At 50.4% G+C, this 12,550-nt stretch overlaps 6 protein-coding genes across 6 annotated transcripts, besides 19 other annotated features; all 6 read left to right on the forward strand.

The window, feature by feature from the left end:
• Positions 1 to 10,581: part of a sequence feature (heterozygous, Esmeraldo-like haplotype) that runs on past the window's edge.
• Positions 40 to 125: a microsatellite.
• Tc00.1047053509967.140 (hypothetical protein, conserved) lies at positions 188 to 613 on the forward strand (the record flags this gene model as incomplete). Its single annotated transcript, XM_810198.1, has 1 exon — positions 188 to 613. The coding sequence occupies one exon, from the start codon at positions 188 to 190 to the stop codon at positions 611 to 613; it is 426 nt and encodes a 141-aa protein (XP_815291.1).
• Positions 633 to 653: a sequence feature (AT_rich).
• Positions 1,026 to 1,063: a sequence feature (AT_rich).
• Positions 1,123 to 1,156: a microsatellite.
• Positions 1,300 to 4,827, forward strand: Tc00.1047053509967.150 (hypothetical protein, conserved; the record flags this gene model as incomplete). Its single annotated transcript, XM_810199.1, has 1 exon — positions 1,300 to 4,827. The coding sequence occupies one exon, from the start codon at positions 1,300 to 1,302 to the stop codon at positions 4,825 to 4,827; it is 3,528 nt and encodes a 1,175-aa protein (XP_815292.1).
• Positions 4,864 to 4,909: a microsatellite.
• Positions 5,254 to 5,286: a microsatellite.
• Tc00.1047053509967.160 (epsilon tubulin, putative) lies at positions 5,356 to 6,783 on the forward strand (the record flags this gene model as incomplete). The annotated part of the gene is made up of 1 exon (XM_810200.1): positions 5,356 to 6,783. The coding sequence occupies one exon, from the start codon at positions 5,356 to 5,358 to the stop codon at positions 6,781 to 6,783; it is 1,428 nt and encodes a 475-aa protein (XP_815293.1).
• Positions 7,249 to 8,091, forward strand: Tc00.1047053509967.170 (dynein arm light chain, putative; the record flags this gene model as incomplete). Its single annotated transcript, XM_810201.1, has 1 exon — positions 7,249 to 8,091. One exon carries the CDS (start codon positions 7,249 to 7,251, stop codon positions 8,089 to 8,091), a length of 843 nt encoding a protein of 280 aa, XP_815294.1.
• Positions 8,163 to 8,185: a microsatellite.
• Positions 8,684 to 10,660, forward strand: Tc00.1047053509967.180 (hypothetical protein, conserved; the record flags this gene model as incomplete). The annotated part of the gene is made up of 1 exon (XM_810202.1): positions 8,684 to 10,660. The coding sequence occupies one exon, from the start codon at positions 8,684 to 8,686 to the stop codon at positions 10,658 to 10,660; it is 1,977 nt and encodes a 658-aa protein (XP_815295.1).
• Positions 10,582 to 10,728: a sequence feature (haploid, Esmeraldo-like haplotype).
• Positions 10,720 to 10,743: a microsatellite.
• Positions 10,729 to 11,047: a sequence feature (areas merged during assembly that could not be assigned to a particular haplotype. This can correspond to areas where the two haplotypes were merged or to regions with more than two copies in the genome that were merged during assembly.).
• Positions 10,811 to 10,840: a microsatellite.
• Positions 10,914 to 10,951: a microsatellite.
• Positions 11,048 to 11,126: a sequence feature (heterozygous, Esmeraldo-like haplotype).
• Positions 11,127 to 11,527: a sequence feature (areas merged during assembly that could not be assigned to a particular haplotype. This can correspond to areas where the two haplotypes were merged or to regions with more than two copies in the genome that were merged during assembly.).
• Positions 11,257 to 11,295: a microsatellite.
• Positions 11,466 to 11,492: a microsatellite.
• Positions 11,528 to 12,550: a sequence feature (heterozygous, non-Esmeraldo-like haplotype).
• Positions 11,855 to 11,890: a microsatellite.
• Tc00.1047053509967.189 (kinesin, putative) lies at positions 11,930 to 12,550 on the forward strand (the record flags this gene model as incomplete). The annotated part of the gene is made up of 1 exon (XM_810203.1): positions 11,930 to 12,550. A coding segment is annotated over one exon (621 nt), but the record flags the coding sequence as incomplete, so codon positions are not given.

Here is a 12,550-nt window from a genome sequence, read left to right on the forward strand (position 1 = left end):
GAGTGGGGAGTGGCCAAGAGACCGCCAACCCCAGAAGAGACATAACAGACACCCACAGGCTTAAATACATACATACATACATACATACATATATATAAATAAATACTTATATATATATATATATAGCGGGGCAGTATACATTTAAACACAAACAGACAAACCGTGCATTAGCGATATTCCTGGCAAAATGGTGCGCTATGCGAAGCGGCCGTGGTACACACCAGTAGGCTTTATGAGTTATGCACCGCATTCATACGCTGCGCTCTTGGTGTTTGTGGGCACGACTGCAGTGTTTCCATTTCGATACAAAATATCAGAGTACTTTGAACGGCAAAGGGACGGTCCTCATGTTGAACTGAGAAGAAAGGCAGTACTCTACTACAATGAAATAGAACGTATGCATCGCCGTCAGGCGTTGCAAAATTTGTCTAGTATGCAGGAAGATGACAGCAGCCATCGTTTGTCTGCCACACTACAAGGTGAGGCACTGCGTATGGGTCATGTGGATCAAGAGTACAACTACTGGTATGCCCATCAACGTGATGCCCTGCGCGCAGAGAAGTTGCTGGCTGAAGTTAGGGAACTACAGGAAAGAGTGAGTCAAGCACAATAATCATGCGATCAAAACATACAAATATATATATATATATATACAAAATGACTCTTTTTATTCATGTATATTGAGGAAGGGAATTAGGGAAGTGTAGAAATAGGGGTGTTGTTTTCATGTGTACACTGTATCGGGGGTTTATAGGCTGCATCCATTAGTGGAGGGAAGGGGGTAAAGGACAGAGTGGATTTCTACAAGAAATCTTTGGTCTGGGTGGGTGCAAGAAAAAAAAAAAAAACAAGGGGCGGGGGACAAAAAGGAGCAAAAGAATGTTGGATTTGGGAGTGGAAAAATTGATGGGGTGTTAGGAAATAATCCCCTTTTTTCTTATATTTCTCCCAGTTGACAATATTTATTTTGCATGGGCCATCAGAACCATAAATGTGATCCTCACCGCATTTCAGTGAGGCCGAACATTTTTTATCTTTTTTGAATTTTTTTTTTTTTTTTTATGCGGTACGCATGTCTTCTGGTGGTACGGGAAACGATAATTTTCTTGTGAGTCCTATTGATTTTTATTTTTATTTTTTCCTTTTTTTTTTTTTTGTGTGTGTGTGTGGAGAGCGCTGATAGAGCGGCGTGGCCGCGGCGTTCACTGCAACGCCTTGTGTGTATTTCTTTGAAGCAACTCACGGGAGTCATCGTGCCTGTGGAAGACGCGGACGGCTGAGGAGTGGAGAGGGAGGAAGATGCAGAGCCTGGCACACACCGCATACTTTTCCTCGCCGCTGGGTAATTCAGAGTGGCGGGGGCTCAACGCACCCTCGCTGGTCGAGCGCCATCTTAACAGTCATGTCGAAAGCCGTCGATCACTTTACCAGAGGGAGGCACCGACGACGGCGTGGGCCTCTGCTTCGTCCTCTTCTTCTTCTTCTTCGGGTGCTGTTGACGGCACTGTTGGGTCTTTTGCGCTGCGTCGCTGTTTGGATCTTCTGGTGCGGGCGCAAAGAACTCAATCCGAGAGTGTGACGATGCTCACAACACTTCGCGAACGTCTATTTCCGACACCCAGACGTGGAGGTGGACCGCTTCATACGCCTGTTGTTGCGTTGGACGATGTGGACCGCGAGGTTTTGCGGCTACGTATTCTTGAGCTGAAGCATTCTGGACTCAACCCAAAGCTGTCTGAATCCATTGATAGTGCCCTGCTGCCATTTCAGTCCTGCCTTAGACAAGAGTCGGGAAGGTCTGCGGCTGCCAGTGAGACAGGCGGAGTTTCTGAGGCTTTATGGGAGCCCTGCAATCGGGTGGCGTCTCTGCGGGAGCAGTTCATGGGTCTTGCTCAATTGCAGGAAGAGGCGATGCAGTCGCTGGGCATGCAGTTGTCCGAGTTATTTGCAGCCACCGCCGCCAAAAGTGGCAGTCTTTACTACTACCCCGCCGTGATAGAAACAAACGATGGGGATGGAACGCATGGAACCCGCGAGCGGGGTCCACATGATGCGGTTTTACGGTTTTTGGAGCAGCTGGAGGACGTGATGGCTAGTAAGCAGCACATTGTTCTCTGTCTGGCGATGGTCCTAAGAGAGATTTATGATTCCGTGGCCCCAACGTCCGCGTTGTCCTTGGGCGTCCTGCCCGTGGCGACGAGCAGAGGAAAGGGAGAAGCTCTCTGCGTGTTCAAAAGGGAGGATTCTGCAAATACCCGCGTGTCCGTCTCTGTTTCACCGCTGAGTACTTTGCATCCCTCATGTTCGGCCCCACGCGAGGAGTCCGTGCGGTCGCCAACAGGTGAAACTGACGGGCGGACGTTGCTGCAACCAATTCATGCTGGTCACGTGCAAGAGTGCCGCAGCGGCAACAGCAATGGACCGCCCGATGTTGATGGCTCGCCATTGCCCAAGTTGTTTGGGTGTGATATGTCACCCAATGAACCTACATGCAGGGATTGCAGGGGTCGCAGGGAGAAGATGGAAGAGTCACCACCGCACCAAGAAGATAGTGCGTCGTCTAGTGGTCTGCGGCCGTCGTGGGATTGTGACATCTCACCCGAGAGCGGCAATCCACGTTCGCCGTCGCTCTGCACAGGGGGAATGAGAGCGGTGAGCGCTTCACCACCACCGCCCTTGGCAAGGTGTCTTGGGAAGCAGACGGAAGAGACGCTGCAGGCTTCGTTGGATGCAAACTGTTGGCTGCGGCAGAAAAATGAAAAGGGGGAGGGGGAATCAATCGCCGAAGAAATGCCACAACCACAATCCGCACCGAATTTCTTACCGTCCATGAGCGAGGGAGAAAATAGGGACCATGCACCAGTTCATGAGCGACGACAGAAGGAACCCACAGTTGATATCGCCGCGGAGAACGCGCGGCTAGTGCGGTTGCTGGAAGCAAAGGACAGTATGATTCTTGGTATGCAAGAGCGTTTTCTTGGCGCTGTGCCTTTGCTTGTTGAGCGTTTAGGGAGCAATGGCCCTCACAGCGTAAGAAGCGGCAGTAACAATAGCAACTGTTCTTGTCGTAGTCGATATTCTTTGACCCGTGGGGATTCTGCTGAGGAGCGGTCATCGACACCACCGCCACCGACACGTACCGTCTCGACATCCACATGTCAGAGAGGAAGTGGGGGTCGGATCGAGGAAGCAGCAATCACGGGGCGAAGCGATGAATTTACTGAGCTCACGGTGCTCAAAGAGAGGTTGGCTGCACATATGGAAGAAAACAAGCGTCTGCGTGACGCCTTAAATGAGATGAAAGAGGAGAAGCAACGGTGGAAACGGGAGGCGAGAGAGCTCAAGGAGGAGAATCATGTATGGAAGGAGAGGGGGCGGGAGGCAAAGATGCGTTGTGAGCGGCTTGAGGATGATATTCTTTTTTTAAAGAAGCGACTCTTGAAGTCTGAGGGGGCGTTAATGTTGAGAGACGCGGCATTCACTTCTGTGAAGCGTGATGAGAGGCCACTGTTGAGTACATCTTCAAGCCATCACCTCAGCGGCAATGCCAAGAGTGAAAAAACCAACAGGGAGACGGATGGTCTTGTTTCTCGTGACGAGGCAGACGACTCCTTATCGCCTACACGAAGTCGGAGTCGAACTTTGTCTCCGTCTTTGAAGGTTGGTGTGACAACGCTGCAAACCTCTGCTTCTTTGCAGGAAAAGCGAAATCGTTTGCTTTCGAAGCTTGGGAAGCGCACCGAGGAAGGTACGCTGCCGCAGGCAAATCCTTCTTTTGATGCGCACGAGGATCCGATTGTGGTGGTTTCGCCACTGACAGAAGAGCGCGTGATGGTGGGAGGTGGCGGCGCCGCACCCACGACACCTCCGCCTTCTGCAATCTCCTTTTCGTCGTCGTCTGGGGCGGTCCGAATCGACAGGCGCCTTTCGCCGGAGTATCACTCACCGCAGGCGGAACCTTTTGCGTGCGTGAGGAGCGGCGTCCGTGGCGATGGGGCGGGGAATGCGCGGCTATCCACCGCGGAAGTTGACCGTATTCTTGCGAGTGCGCGTAGCCTTTTGAAGTCGGTTGGCTCCGCACGGAACGGCCATCGCGATTTATTTTTCCCGTCAGCTACCGACAAAATGACGTTTGCCTCCACCTCCGACTCTTCGTGGTCGGACTGCGCATCCACCATTTCCGGTGAAAACGTGCGTCAGGGGAGTGGTGCTGCCGCTTCTTACGCCGTGGCATCTGCGGACGAGGAGGAGCCGCTTCCACCAAGGCGATGCTCCATTTCCCCGTGCTCTTCCGTCAGCTATTCCTCGGCGAAGAAAAGAGCGCAACGGCTCCCTCCTCGTCAACTGGAACAAAGTGAAACAAATATTGTGAGTACAAACCAACGCAAGAAAAACGCGTCATTATCATCACCCTCATTATCCCCGGCGGCACGGCAGTCACGGCAGAAAAATGTGAAGGGGAAATCAACACCATCGCCGGGGGCACAGCGCTCAGCTAAACCGCGTCCACCGACTGCACGTGAGGCGCTCATGCGGGAGCTTCGGGATCAGCTTGATTTGCTGCAGACGCATCACGCCAGCGTTCTTAATCAAGAGGAGCAGCTGCAGCTAAAGCGGAAACAGGTGGTGGCAGCCATTCAGCGCCACAGTGATGGAGAAAACGGCAGCAGCTCCACGAGTGCAGGCAAGAAGCGACTTGCATTGACTGCATTGCTTAAACGATTTGACGCAACCCAAGAGAGGGTTCAAAAGAAGGAGGCACGACTTCGGGAGTACGTGGAGATAGTGAGGCGGCAACTGAAGACGTTAGAGGATGATTTACTTTGACGTGGGAAATAAAATATAGATCTTAGAGCAAAGATGCACACAAACACAAACACACACACACACACACACACACACACACACAGGGATACGGTGTGCCCATGCGCAGAGTTATATGTTATATATTCCTCATTGCACTTCATTCATAGGATTGCATTTATGGATGCATTGCCCTTTTTTTTTTTTTTTTTCATGAAAGTCTTTTTTCTTCTCTTTTTGCTCTTTTGTAATTTCTGTCCGACGAAGAATGGTATGTGATTATGTGCATTCTTTTTTCTTTGTTCCTTATTTTCTTTGTTTGGATTTGTAAACGTTTTTGTCGTTGTTAACATTATATTACCTCCAAGGCGAGAGTGTGTTGTATCGTAATATAGAGCGCCAACAAAGCCCAAAAGGAAGACAAAAGCAACGACACACATACACACAAATAGAGGGAGAGAGACAGCAAGAGAGAGAGAGAGATTGAGGAGTGGTGGGGTTTAGTTGTTTTTTTTTTTTTTTTCCAATTTGCCGGTGTGTGTGGGGAGGCCGATGCCGCGCGAGATAGTCTCTATTCAGGTCGGCCAGTGCGGCAACCAGCTCGGCCTCAAGTGGTGGGATGTCATGATGCAGGAACAAAAGGCCAACCCGCAGTACCCTGACGCCCGCGATGCGCTTTTCATTTCTGAGCCTGTTGGCAAAGATGGAAGCGTGGCATTAAAGGCACGTTGCGTTGCGATTGACATGGAGGAGGGCGTACTGCGCTCCATGTTACGTGGACCTTTGCAGGGCCTCTTTGATGCGACCTTTTTTGTCTCCGATGTTAGCGGGGCGGGCAACAACTGGGCAGTAGGACACATGGAGTACGGCGACAAATACATTGATAGCATCTCAGACTCTGTCCGGGGACAGGTTGAGTGCTGTGACAGTATTCAGTCTTTCTTTGTGATGCACTCACTGAGCGGTGGCACCGGTTCCGGTCTAGGCACGCGTGTGTTGGGGATGTTGGAGGAGGAATTTCCACACATTTTTCGCATCTGCCCTGTAGTGATGCCGGGAGCTGTGGATGATGTGGTGACGGCACCATACAACACCGCCTTCGCAGTCCGGGAACTCATTGAGCACGCAGATGCGGTGGTGCCATTGGACAATGATGCACTTTCCCGCATGGCAGACAGCGCACTTGGGCGAAAGTCCATGCACAATGCAGACGGGGAAATATTACGCGGGGGAGTGCCGGATGTCCACACCTACAGTGTGGCCGAACCGACCAAGACAAAGTTGCCGTATGACTCGATGAACGCAGTTGTGGCACAGCTGCTGAGTAACTTGACCTGCGCGATGCGGTTTCCTGGTCCCTTGAACATGGACATCAATGAGATTACGACGAATCTTGTCCCTTATCCACGCCTCTTATTTTTGACAGCTGCTATTGCTCCACTCAATGTCGCGCGATATTCGGTAGCTGCCGGCCCGCGTTCTATTGATACGTTGCTTGCTTCCTGCTTGGAGAAGGACCACCAGTATGTTGATGTCTCTGGGGGCACGAAATCCGCGCTTACGAAGGATGCTGGCACCTGCTTGGCCACGGCTCTCATTGCCCGCGGTCCGCAGATCACAGTTGGTGACTTGGCCCGTAATATTCCACGTATTCGTGAAAGACAAAAGTTGGTGTACTGGAACGAGGACGGATTCAAGACGGCTCTCTGTAGTGTGAGTCCGTTGGGACACCGGGATTCCGTGCTGATGCTGGCCAATCACACTTCCATTGCTCAGAAATTAGAGACAATATACGAGCGTTTTACGCGGTTGTATAATGTTCGTTCTCACGTACACCACTACGAACGATTTCTTGAGTTATCGTACTTTGATGCCTCTGCAGAGATTCTCTCGACGACGGTGGATGATTACAACTTCTTGAACACGGAGGAGCCCCCGACGGATGTGCCGCAAAGCATGCGGGAATTGGTGTACTACTAGGGCCGAAGGATTTGGTTTCTAAGAAGGAAACACGTCTATGAGGCGGTTTTATTGCCTTAACTTCTCTTTTTTTCTTTCAAGGGAAGTGTTCTGTGTTTGGGCGGAGGTTCTTTTGAGTCTGTTGGCTTCAGTCTGTCCGTCTTTTTCTCTCTTTCTTTGTGTGAGTGACGGGTTGCTCAGATGTTGTTGTTTTTTATGTGCGGTACCGTACATGCATGTGCGACTGTGGTTGTGTGCCGGCACGTTGAGAGTTCCTATTTGGCCGATGCACTCTTGGAGATGCAACTGGCTTTCTTTTTTTTTATGTTTGCAGCCTGTTTTTTCTTTTTTTTTTTTTGTTGTTGTTGAGGGAGAACAGACTTGTACAGCATTCCAGGGAATAAAGGGAAGGTGGGCGAGAAGAGCAACGAAAAACGACGGGGGAGGGGAAAAGAAGGAAAGACGGCACGCACACCCACCGAAGTCATGTCGCAACAGGCGGTTGAGGCAACACCAACACCAACAACAATGGCAGGGGGAGGAGGAAGAGGAATGACGCCGAAGAGGGAGGTGGATGCCTTGAAACGCAAGTACATTTTTGTAGACGGCCCTGTGGACCCCGAAGTGGCGCTCATTCGTTACGATCTCCCGTTCGCGCCGTCAGATCCAAAGCGGTCGCTGAAACTCCGCCGGCGCCTCGGGCTCCCTCTTGACGAACGCGCCGTCGACCCCAACGTTCGTATCGTGATTGACTCTTTCATCACACCGCGTGCGTGGCATGACGAGGCCGGGGTGCTGTGGGTGCAGCACGGCAGCCCACACCCAGTCTCTCGCACGGAAACCGTTGAGACGCATGAGAAGCTTCGCCGTCGCATGCAAGAGCTTGGTGTCCAGCGCACCGGTATCTGTCCACTGCGTTCCCTGCTGTTGGCGGAGTGTTTTCTAGAGGTGATTCGACAAGTGACTGCCGAGTGCTGGGAGCGGGGACTTTTGCTGCTTAAGATTCACACGGAGCGCACGGCCGCTCAGACGGCGCATCGGGAATTATTTGAATCCCGCGTCGGACACGCATTTCGGTTGGCGCTCAAAGGCGAGAAGGACACAAGTCGGGTGCAGCAGGATATTGAGGCCCTGAAGCGGCGAACAGAGGAATTAGCTGAGGAGGAAAAAGTCCTGCGGAAAGAGTGCGACGAGCTTGCTTCGAATGGGGAGGAACAGATGTTGATATTAGAGAAGTTGCATGCGGACGAAATAACGGCAATCAAGAAGGAAGGTGTACAGAAGCGTAACCAGCTGGAGCAGATGGTGGCGTTGCCTTTACCCCTTTAGGGTTGGAGGGGAATTGAAGGGGGAAACTCTTGTCTTTTTTCTCAATGCGTGGCTTCTCGGCTTTTCTGCTCTTTTTTTTTTTTTTTTTTTTTTTCATTGTTGTTGTTTACCCCCCATTCAACCGTTCCACCTTTTCCCCACGTCTGTTCTCTTCGCGGTGGACGATGATGTGCGAGGCGGGAGAGAAGGAACGAAAGGGCGTCTCTTCTCTTCTTTTGGGTTACTTTTATTCCGTTTGTGTGCGCCTCTCTTCTTGTTTGGGTCCAAGATCCTTCAGAATGTACAGACACGAAAACAAAAAAACAAAGGAATAGAAACCCAAAAAACTTTAGCAATCTTCATTCTGTTTGCGTTTTCTTGCATTTGTTTTGTGTGCACGTAATCACTGTAAAATTTTTGTTTTTTGTTCTTCCACGGCCTTTCATGTTGGGCTTTCGTGTCTGTATGTGTGTTTGGGGTTTTCTGTGCCTGTAGGGTGTACAGTACATATTCTGCTCTCTTGAGGCCACAGGGGCCCAAAGCCAGGGCGGGGATAAACCACCCGTGGTCACAGCTCTTTAGAAACAGAGTATACAATAGGCAATAGGGCGATATGCTCCTTGCGCAGCGCAAGAAGAGGCAGCAGGTGGCAGGTAAAATTGGTCATAGCGATGAGAAGTATGAATTAGGGACCCAACAACACGTGGTCGTGCAGCAGGGTAATAGGGCGCGCCGTTTTCCGCAGCGGCGACCCGACGTGAACCCCATTTCTTGGCAAGCGTTGCCTTCGCAGCCGTCGCATTCGCCGTCGCATTCCCCGTCACCGCAGCCATATCAACCCATGCAACAAAGGGAACCACAGGTGTCACCGAGGGTAGCCTCAAATGTACCATCTATGAACTTATTGCCACTGGAATGCAATGCCAAATACCACGGGAATGATCCGCTTTTAAAGCCTCTCAATTTCCCTTCCGCGCTTCCTCCACTCCACGCGACGCCTTGGTTGCATAGTTCCACAGTAGTGAATAGGCCCCCGCCGCATATTCCCTCAACACTTGATGCCGCGATTTTTGCTTCCGCGCTGCCATCTGTGCCAGGCACTTACAAATCAGTGCCGGGCGTGCAGCAGACCCTTCCTCCTATGCCACCGGCGTCGCCGCCGGTACTTCCGCCTGTGCTAAAAGACTCCCCGTCACGAGCGGTCTTGTCATCACGTGACCGCCAGTACGATCTCAATACGAATCTTAGGAGTCAATTTGACAAGGACAATGTTGACCAGCGCCCAACGTCACAGCCGGCAATGGGTTTTATTACTGCGTATCCACAGCCGAAAGATGATGAACTTCTTGCACGGAAACGCGAGCGGCAAAAAGCTATAGAGATCCAAAACGAAAACGCACGCTTATGTGAGGAGCGACGTCTTCAGAGAGAACGCGAGAAACAGTTGGAGATAGCGGAGGAACGACAGCAAGAGGAAGCGGCACGACGAGAGCGGCAACGGGTTGCCCAACAGGAGCGGTTGGCGATGGAGCGCGAGCGGCAAGAGTCGGGCGAGATTATGAGGGGTGGGAATAAAAGGGTTTTGTCGGGTAAGAGCCGTAGGGCACAATTGCAGGAGGATCTTAAGAAACAAATGGATGAAAATCAGAGGAGGAAGGATGAGGAGGAGGAACGTCTTCCGGCAATTAGAAGAAAAGGGACGGAACGGGCTACTTCTGAGTCGCCGCCTTGCAGTAACGGCGGTGGGGTGAATCCCGCCATTGTAGCCGCGGAGAAGGAGTGGCTGGAAATTTCTTCAAAGAAGTCGCCGGAACAGTTCCCGTCCTCTGTTGGGCCTTCAACAAACGGGAGAGCGGCGAATGTGTCGGCTCCGCTCTTTCAAGCCCCTCCGCCCTTTTCATTCGGTCCATCCCTCTACGATCCCACAAGAGCGGTTGGAGCCTTTTCTTTGGCGCCAAATTTTTCTTTTCCATCCGCCACGCCAATATCGGTGCCGAACGTGGAGACAAAAGTAGAACACACAGCTGCTCCCTCTGCTTTGGACGTACCCGTGTGGTCCGCACCGAATCCACCCACGCAACGCAAGCCGTCTCCAACCTCGGATGCCGCCCGCTATGAATCTCATTTACACGACATGGTCAGTCATCATCGGAATATTCAACGTATGTTAGAAATGGAGATACAACGGAGGCCAGGGGACGCGGTACCGCCACCGCTGCCAGCAGTAACAACGGGATTGCCTTCATCAGTGCCGTTTTCTTCCGCATTCGCTCAGGACCATCTCAGACAACCAAACCCATTTTTAGCACGGAATGGCCGCAGTGCCGCAGGTGCACACGGTAGTATCAGCAACGAAAATAATGCTGGGGGATCGTCGACTGCGTCGGGGGCGTTTTCTTCGGTGGCGGCGCCAGGGATTTTGAAAAAATCGAGTGAGCCGTCTTCCCGCATCACTGTATTGGGCGTGAGCCCGCCCTCACGTTCCTTAGGGGCAGGATCAATTGGAGCCGTGGCAGCTCCCTTCTTTGGAAAGGCAGACCCCGATGAACTCTCCGCGGAACCCTCATTTTTTGTTACCGCGTTGCCGTGAAGGTCGAGCCGAAATAATGTTTCCGGCGAAAGAAAAAGAGGGGAAAGAATGAAGGAAGGAAAAAAAAAAAAAACAAAAAAAAATTTCCAACTATTAAATTTTTTTTTGTTTCTTTCTGCTGTCACCACTTTTGTATTATATTCATTACTCTTTTTTTTTTTTTTTTTTTTTTTTTTTTTTCTGTCACTGTGATTTTTATTGCATTTTTTTTTGTTGTTGTTTATTCATTTCAATCGGGTGCGTACATTTTGTTTATATATATATATGTATATATATATGTAATGTATGTATGCGTGCGCGTTTCGATGTGACGTTTTGGGAGTGTGAGCAAACGTGTCATTGCTCCTTTTCGCTCTCTCTCCCTCTTTTATTATTACTGTTATTATTTATTGTATCTCTTCCCATTGTATTTTATGTTGTTTCCAATTTTGCTTGCGGGAAGGAGTGTAAAAGGAACATCTGCCGGTTTTTTTTTTTTTTGTTTTTGACCCAATGAAAGGGACCAATGAAAGTCCACAGGCCACATGAAAATGAGGCGGTGCGCCTGCTCCATGCATGCATGTTTGTATCTCTCTCTGCCGCTCGTTGTCTTTTACTTTTTTTCTTTTTTTTTTTTTTTTCTTTTTTTTCTTTTTGGCTTCCTGAAGAAAAGGGGCACCAGCAGGTCTTGGGTGCATCTGCTTCTTCTGTTTGTTGATTGACCTTCAGGGCTTTTCCCGCACGTGCTGCTGCCCAACCGCCCAATCAAACAGCAAACCACACAGAAGGGAAGAAGGCAAACAAACAGGCAAAACACACACACCACAAAAAAAAAAAAAAAAAAAAAAGGAAACAGGGGCCAGAAGCAAGTGAGGGGCGTAGAGAAACTGTGATTCCCATCTTTTTTTTTTTTTTTACTTTGCCCTTTGGGATTACATTGTTTTAGGCCTCCCACTCCTACTTCCCTCCCTTCCGGGTGTGCACATATTTATTTGGTTTACTTTATAGTGTTTTTCGTTTCTTTGCGGCGTATACAAACACAAGCGCCTTTCCCTCATTATTTGGAAAGAAGGCACGGGACGCGATTTTGAGATTAGAGTGAAGGTAAGAAATAAAAGATAAGAGGAGGCGTTTCTGCCTGTATCTTTTTCCTTTTTTTTTTTTGTACGTGTGCGTGTGGGTGTGGAGCAATTTATTATTTCTACACGCAGCAGCAAGAAAAGAAAAGAAAAGAAAAGAAAAAATAAGGAATAAAAGCGAGACCGGCAAGCAGGCAATTGGACCGTAGCCATGGGGTCAGACTACCCTGATGATGGGCATATCTTTGTATGCGTGCGTGTTCGTGATGTCGCCACGGTACCAGGCATGGCTGTTAATAACACCGCTCCACGACGCTTGATGCGGGAAAACATCAAAGATGCCCAGCGTATTTGTGTCTCCACGCTTGAGAATGTGGTGGTGCTGCATGACCCAAGGTCCATTGATGACGCGTCATGCGTGGCACGGGATGCGGATAGTGTGGTGCAGCTTCTCACCTCCCGCTCCTCAGGGGGGAAGTATAAGAACCTTGCGAGGAAACTCCTGACATCAACGGCAACAGCAAGCTACTTTGAATACGACAAGTGTCTCAATTCCATGGATGCAGACTCCATGCTGCAGATGCCATTGATTCGTGACAGTGACTTTATTCGTCCTCCTGAGTATGGCACACAGGAGGACGTGTATCTCTCTACAGCGGTGCATGCCGTGAGCGCCGCCGTTGATGGCATCAACTCATGCGTTTTTGCATACGGACAGACAGGGAGTGGCAAGACGTTTACATTGTTTGGCGACACGACATGTAGTCGCCGTGACCCTGGCGTGGTGCCACGCACAATTGACGATCTCTTCCAGCGTCTAGAAGGCCTTCGA

Source organism: Trypanosoma cruzi, genomic scaffold, assembly GCF_000209065.1.
Source record: "Trypanosoma cruzi strain CL Brener 1047053516557 genomic scaffold, whole genome shotgun sequence".
Taxonomy (NCBI): Eukaryota; Euglenozoa; class Kinetoplastea; order Trypanosomatida; family Trypanosomatidae; genus Trypanosoma; species Trypanosoma cruzi.